This window comes from Montipora foliosa, unplaced genomic scaffold (assembly GCF_036669935.1).
Source record: "Montipora foliosa isolate CH-2021 unplaced genomic scaffold, ASM3666993v2 scaffold_467, whole genome shotgun sequence".
Lineage (NCBI taxonomy): Eukaryota > Metazoa > Cnidaria > Anthozoa > Scleractinia > Acroporidae > Montipora > Montipora foliosa.
In genome coordinates, this window is record NW_027179775.1 from 910,001 (window position 1) to 917,341 (window position 7,341).

The 7,341-nt window shown below is 41.0% G+C and overlaps 1 protein-coding gene across 1 annotated transcript in view; it reads left to right on the forward strand.

Annotated features, from left to right (window-relative positions):
- Positions 1-378, forward strand: part of LOC137989592 (putative leucine-rich repeat-containing protein DDB_G0281931) — a gene marked incomplete at its 3' end in the record, with an annotated part of 19,365 nt that extends 18,987 nt beyond the window's left edge. Inside the window, exon 3 of the mRNA XM_068835372.1 lies at positions 1-378. This exon is cut by the window's left edge and continues 1,052 nt beyond it. Coding sequence (XP_068691473.1) covers positions 1-378 — 378 coding nt within the window.
- Between the last annotated feature and the right edge of the window lie 6,963 nt (positions 379-7,341).

Consider the following 7,341-nt stretch of genomic DNA (forward strand, 5'->3'; position numbering starts at 1 on the left):
TACTGCAGTATTTTGTACATCATGTTTCTACCTATAGCTACATTGGTGGTTCTTTGGAGACACCAAAGGTCATTGAAGAAACATGGCGACGGAGGTGACGATGAATCCACATATTCCCAGCATTCAAATCCTGAAATTGTCACAGGATTACAGTTTTTATTCTCAAATTACAACAGTCATGCATGGTATTGGGAACTTGTTGAGACAGCTCGAAAGGTGACGTTAACATCAGCCATTATTCTGATCGGAAGTGAGAGCAGAGCCTATATTGCGTTAGCTCTTGTTATGTCAGGTCTCTATGGAATGTTCTTTGCGTACAAGCGGCCTATAGCGGAACCCTTTGAGAACAAATTGATGGTTTCTTCCCTTGCTGTAACAATGGTCAATCTAGTAATAGGTGCTGTGAGTAGAATACCAGCAGAAAGTGTACATTCCTCGATGGACTCATACATGGACCATATCGTGTTCAATGCATTGGTATTCGGAGCAAATTTTCTAGTCATTGGAATTCTTGTGGGTAAGCACTTTGTTCTTATTTGTAATTACTAAAGCAAGCACGGTCCATAAATTTTTGTTAACTTTTTGCAGAAAACAAACGTATTTTTGTAGTGCTCCCATGACTCTCTTTTGCTGTATCTGGAGGTTCTCATACTCAGATCGCCGAGAGTGTTGGTATTTGCACTATTTATTTTGCCCTTTGATGTGCAAACCATGAATGAATTTGCCGGATCAAAGAGATTGTTGGTGAAATTTGTAGCCAACTCAAAAAGGAAGCTATATATAGATGGCAAAGTTCAACTATGCCATCTGTATTATAGCTTTGACCCATTATGCGAGATGTCTTGACGACAAGCATGTTAAGTTCTTCTGAAAATTTCCATTAAATTTCGAAAACACTTGAAGATCTTTCAATATGAGTGGACTAAAGTCACACGAAAAAACATCCGGGCATTTTCAACCATTAGGGGAAAACAGTCAGGTGGATTTTAATGCCCACTTTACAGCGTACTAAGCTCCGCTGTTGGGCTTTTCGTTCACTTGCGATAACATACAAACGTATCTCTTCTCTTTCTTCTTTTTTATTTTCAGTCCAGTACCTCAGGTACATTTACTGCTTTATCAAGGAGTGGCGTAAACATCCACAATGGTCTTTTTCGTGTTGCCTAGCGTTACTTTTGCCTCTTAATGACCTCTTTAACGAAATACGAGGAATGGCGGGGAAAAATGTTCTCACAGAACAAGTGCAAACTGGTACGTTTAACGTGCCATCAGTTTCTAGTGCGATCAACGAGAGTGGAGCAGTAAGCTTTGAGCTTGCTACTATTCATGAGCAGCCGAAAGAGTCAGTTGAACCTCGATCAGTCAACATTGACTTTGGAGAAAGCGACAACGGTGGCTTTGAAGAAGAAGATGCTGACAAAGTGGCATTTGACGCAAGAAAGGAGAGTGGAGCAGTAAGCTTTCAGCTTGTTAGTATTCATGAGCCGCCGAAAGAGCGAGTTAAACCTCGATCAGTCAACATTGACTTTGAAGAAAGCGACAACGGTGGCTTTGAAGAAGAAGATGCTGACAAAGTGGCATTTGACGCAAGAAAGGAGAGTGGAGCAGTAAGCTTTGAGCTTGCTACTATTCATGAGCAGCCGAAAGAGTCAGTTGAGCCTCAATCAGTCAACATTGACTTTGAAGAAAGCGACAACGGTGGCTTTGAAGAAGAAGATGCTGACAAAGTGGCATTTGACGCAAGAAAGGAGAGTGGAGCAGTAAGCTTTGAGCTGGCTAGTATTCATGAGCCGCCGAAAGAGCCAGCTGAACCTCGATCAGTCAACATTGACTTTGAAGAAACCGACGACGGTGGCTTTGAAGAAGAAGAAGATGCTGACAAAGTGGCATTTGATGCAAGAAAGGAGAGTGGAGCAGTAAGCTTTGAGCTTGCTAGTATTCATGAGCCGCCGAAAGAGTCAGTTGAACCTCGATCAGTCAACTTTGGCTTTGAAGAAAACGAAACCGGTGACGTTGAAGAAGAAGTTGCTAACAGAGTGGACAATTTCGCAGACCCGAAAAAAGCTTTCGATACGCCTCTTTAAACTGGCCATTTAAAGGAATTAAATTAACAGAGAATTATCGCAGACAACGGCAGTCTATTGTAGAAACATAGAATATATATTTAGGTCCTTTGATGATGTAACCCAACAGCGTATGAGGGTCTTAATTGATCGTCAAGTCGTTATCAGGAAAAGAAGATGAAGGATTACCTAAACTGAATCATGATCTCAAGGTTTGGAATTCTGTACAACGTGCTTTCAATTTATGCCCCTCAGATTCTGTTTTGGAGACTATTTAACGTTAAAACACTAGATTAAACTGGCCAATCCTTAACAATTATGTCTATCCTTGACTCGGTCTTCTGTGACTAGAACGGATAAGGGAGTCTTGGATACTCTAAATCTTGTATTGGAATGCCTTACCACGTAGCATTATAGACGATAAAATGAACATGTAATTGACGACAACATAACGTTGTGTAACGGCTGAGTACCGAGGCAGATCCCGGGAAAAAATATTATTGTGAATTACACGGATCACATTCTTCCAACAAACAATAGCCCCAAATCACCAACAAGTGTGCAATTGCAACCGAACTTACACGGATATATACACAGTCACGCGACACCGTAAACCAACAGTATAAAGAACCAAATAGAGTGATATGAAGTAAATATCAAAGTGTCAGTATTTTTTTTTTCTTTTTCTTTTTTTTTTCATCACGTACGTTTAGAACAAAGTCGTTGAAATCAGAAGGAAGTGGGCATATGAATGGTAACGCAGATTTTGTCGCCCGTTGAGCTGAAATGTTTGTCCACAGGGAAACCAGGATTGTTGTTTCGTATACTTCGTCAGTCTTCGTTAAATCCGTCCGGTTTCACCAATATAAAAAATGGTAGGACATCGATGACAGGACATGCAGTATGTAAGATTACTCGACTGGCAGGTAAAATTGCCTTGGGTGGAAGCCCTCTTATAATGACTGACGTATGCACAGGTATGGCAACGTGCATGTTGACAGGGGCGCGAGTCACTCTGATCAGTACATGTGCGGCCAGTTGAGTGTACAAGTAAGTTTCTTAGGTTGCGGTCGCGTCTGTATGCGACGACATCTGATTGCGAAAAGATATGACGGGTCAGCTAGTCGGTTCATAGAATACGGAAATTCTGAAATAGAAAGTGTTTAATTTGCTTGTTGAAAAGGTGGTATGTGAGAACAAGAGGTACTCTGTCAATGGTGCTGACAGCCAGTTCAGACGGGCGTAGCGAATCAGGACGTTTGCGCTTCCTTCTTATTGCGTATTTTAACGGCTTTGTTCACATTGAAGAAGGCTTCTACACCCGAAATGTCTGAGATTTATTCTTAACTACTGACAATTTTTGTCATATATCATTCTACCTGGTTATTCATTTTGACGTGTCACGCGTCTCCTACAAAAAAGTTTTGGTAGTTGACAACAGTATAGCTGAAATCCGAGAAAAGAAAGAAATCCGAGATCCGAATGTTTGCTTTGAGCATAGTCTTGAGACAAGTGAGGAAGGAGGTTCGATAATGTTTCTTTGAGTTCCTATACATGTTAAAAATAATTAAACGTAAACATTTTTTGATTTTCTAAGCAAAGGGAATTGTTCTATAAGAAGGGAAAACGTTTCATTTTCAGTGCGCCGGACTGGTTTAGGGCTCAGGGCTGCTGCCCCCTTAAACAGGAAACTTTGCTCCACACTGTTTCTCGTCACTCAGGTGCAAAGAAGGTCACCGATGACATACTGCAGGGAATAAACTGCTACGGTCTAGCATCCCTTCCACTGACGGGGAACAGCAAAACTCCGGGCTCATGAGCGACTCTGCGTTGCCTTGTATTGTTAACCACGATGTATCATGACCTCAATAATATGGCACTTACCAAGAATCTAATAATCTGGAGCGTCCAGTTGTCACATTCTGATCAATGAACAGGCTTTTGAGCTTGGTTCTGTTATCAGAAAACAGGGTAAATGCAAGGGAAAGTATAACGTGTACAGCACCTTTGACATCTTCTTTAAAACAAAGCATTTTCATGGATGAACAATATTAAGCGTTCCAAGAAAGGAATTGCCTACACCTGTGTTGACGAAGAGACTCGGTGGCGAGAGTGAACTTTCCTGGTTATGCACTGCTAACCTGTAAAATTTCAAACACAATGCTTCGTATAACTTTTTTTTTCCCATGATTATCCCTAATGAGGTCTACGTAATAAATATCCTTACCGTTGAAGTCCTTTAGGACTTTCACAAGCATTGTGAGCTCGCAACGTGCCAAAATGATTCGTAAAATTTCCTCTACAATACTTACTGTTTGAATTTTTTAATCATTTTTTGCGATGGTAGTCTCCACATATAGGTAAAGGTAAAGTCGTGCATTTATATAGCGCCTTTATCACAAACGTCTCAAAGGCGCTTTACAATGATCAGTTTACCCCCAGCGGACTGGAAGCATATACAGGCGCAAATTGCAGCCACTTCTAAGCAGTCCATGCATGCTGGTACTCATTTTACCGACCTCGGAAGGATGGAAAGCTGAGTGAACTTCAGCGGGAAAGAAGGTCGCCAAATATTCCACTCTCGGCAGAACCGGGAATGGAACCCGGGACCCTAGGGTTGGAAGGCAGAGATCTTATCACTGCGCCAACCCCTCCGCCTAAAACATATCCCTAAATATCTCACACCTCGTGGGGGGAAGAAAGCAACTGAACAAAATGGCAGCTTCTTGACGATGATTTGAGGTGATAATCTGGATTTAAATGGGAAAGAACGACTTTTGATGTGCTGTCCACTGCTCCAACCGTCGGAAAAAGCGTCGCTTGCAGCTTCACAGGCTATCCAAAGATGAAGCAACTGGAAACCAGTGGTTGAAACTTATGCGACGAAAATCATTCCAAGGTGAGCAAGACACCAGTTTATGCTCAGAGCATTTCCTCAGCGCTATTCTCTTTCTCCAGAAAGTTTCATCGTATGATATTGTGTGCTCGAGGGATGAGTTTCCCTACACTCTTCCTGAACAAAGCAGTTCTTGACGCACATTTTTTTAACGTTTTTGCTGTGAGAATAACGTTTTATAATCTCGTTTTCTGAAGGCAGCCCATCTAGTTAATGTGTACATACACATTTACTAGACAAGGCTTTGGTTGGTCTGGTTTTAGATTCAATTAATTAATGCTTTTTGTATTTTGACCCAGTTATGCGAGGTTTTTCGTGCCAGTACCAGGCTTCACAGTTACCTCTCCTGTCGCTTCTCCAATATGTGCTCTTTCCTCCTGAGAAACACACAACTTTTTCGTAAATTTTATTAGTCCGTTCTTTAATCTCGGGTGGGGAGAGGGGCTGGTGCTTTTGAGGGGTTATAAAGTATCCGGGTAAGTTACGTGAAAGTGCTGTTTGATGTGCATTTAGTTGATGAACTGTACTTTGTACATGCCTAGTCTCCTGTATTTCTATACATTTCCATGCAATGAGGGACATCAATGTCCGGTCATGAATACAATTGCTTTTCCTATTTGAATGCTGTCCACTGGATATACCTATTAAACGAAAAATTGAGAGAAAAGACGGTCTCTCCTATGATAAGCCAATATGTCATTTTAAGCTTCAGTTTTTTTTTCTCGAGGTTCTGCTCTTCAGTGAAACCAGTTTGCCAAGGTTTTTGAACGCTTACATTTCTTTTCGGGAGATTCATTTCTAACTTTGTCTTAAAAATATTGAGTTTTCTACTAGTTTTGGTTCATATATTGCTCGTTTGGGGTCTGCCCGTTTGCATTTAATTCCAACAATTATCTCACATAGAACAAACAATGCATCACCTATATGACTGCAGTACTTTCTCAGTCCTACAATACATGTACAGTGCCGTGGGTGAAGGCGGGTTTTGAAGTGCTCAGTAGAGAAAGAGTTGTGGTCACATGGTAGAGATGGTGTCCAGCGCAAATGAATTAATTGTAAACAACATTCACTGATATAGAGCGGCCGCCAAAGGTACAAATTATACGCTAGCGAGTCACTGAGTGATCTTTCAACTATATTGCACAGATTGGCTCAGTTACTTTTGCAACAAATAAAGGGATAAATCTTAGATTTTTTTGATTTTTTTTATCAGGCAGCGTAATTTACTTTATTCTGCACGACTACAAAAAATAGTTCCGGTCATAATCACTGACGTGAAGTTGTAAGACCTCAAGCGCTGGCATGACCGTCTTGTATTTTTTCAGCTCCTCTCCATTCAAACCGCTTCTTTCACGTCTTGGATGTCAATATTGTCACGTAAGCAAGAGCGTGATTTACCCAAGGGTCTGCAAGTAAGGAAGCCATGATTTCTCCTCTGGTTTGTTCTTCACGTCACCGCACGTGGCAATGTTTAGCTGTTACAAATCATTCTTAGCATCGCCTTTTACCAAGGTTTTCCGCTGAACAATTTTTCTGCGTACAAACTCCTTTCAAAGCTACCATTCCCAACCGTAAAACATCAGATAAATGTGTCAGTTTCGATACATTACGATCTTCGCTTCTCCCCGCTCCACTGCTCGCCATATTGATCTTGTTGTCGTTCCCCATCCCGCCCCCTCCTCTCAAAGAGCAGGGTATTATGGGATATGTGGAAGTTGCAAATGATTGCATAATTAATATTATTACTGTATATCTTAGTGCCTTATTTCATATCTTGTAAGGTTGCCAGGGAGCTGCATAGCCTTAACAGCAAAAAATGATTAATTATAGTAAGATAGATAATGTTCTTAACTTGATTAATGCATAATTATGTGTTATATCGTGTATTTTCTCTCTGAAATTGCAGCTGCATATCATAGTACTTTAATTCATATCTTGTAATGTTGCCAAGTAGCTCAGCCTCAATGGCCAAAAGCAATTCATTGCGGTAAGAAATATAACGTTCTTACCTTGATTAAAAGAATTACTTAAACTTGAAAAGCCTCGATAGTGAAAAAATGATTCATTGTAGTAAGAAAGATAATGTTCGTAACTTGTTGAACTCTTTTTTTCTTCGTAAAATTGCTATATTTCTTAGGCCCGTTCCAAACGCCGCTCCAGCCATGTGCCGAACCAAACTCAATAAATTTTGACTTAAGAGCGACTTCAGAGAAACCAGCAACGTACCTGTAGGTCGCACCAAACTTAAAGTTGGGCTTGGGTAAGAGCTGAGGTGCGTTTCGTTCGGCATATGACCAGAACGCCGTATTATGAATCAGTCGTCACTCCATGATCGCATAATGCGACAGACCCTGCCGAACTCAACGTTGTTTGCTGCTCTTA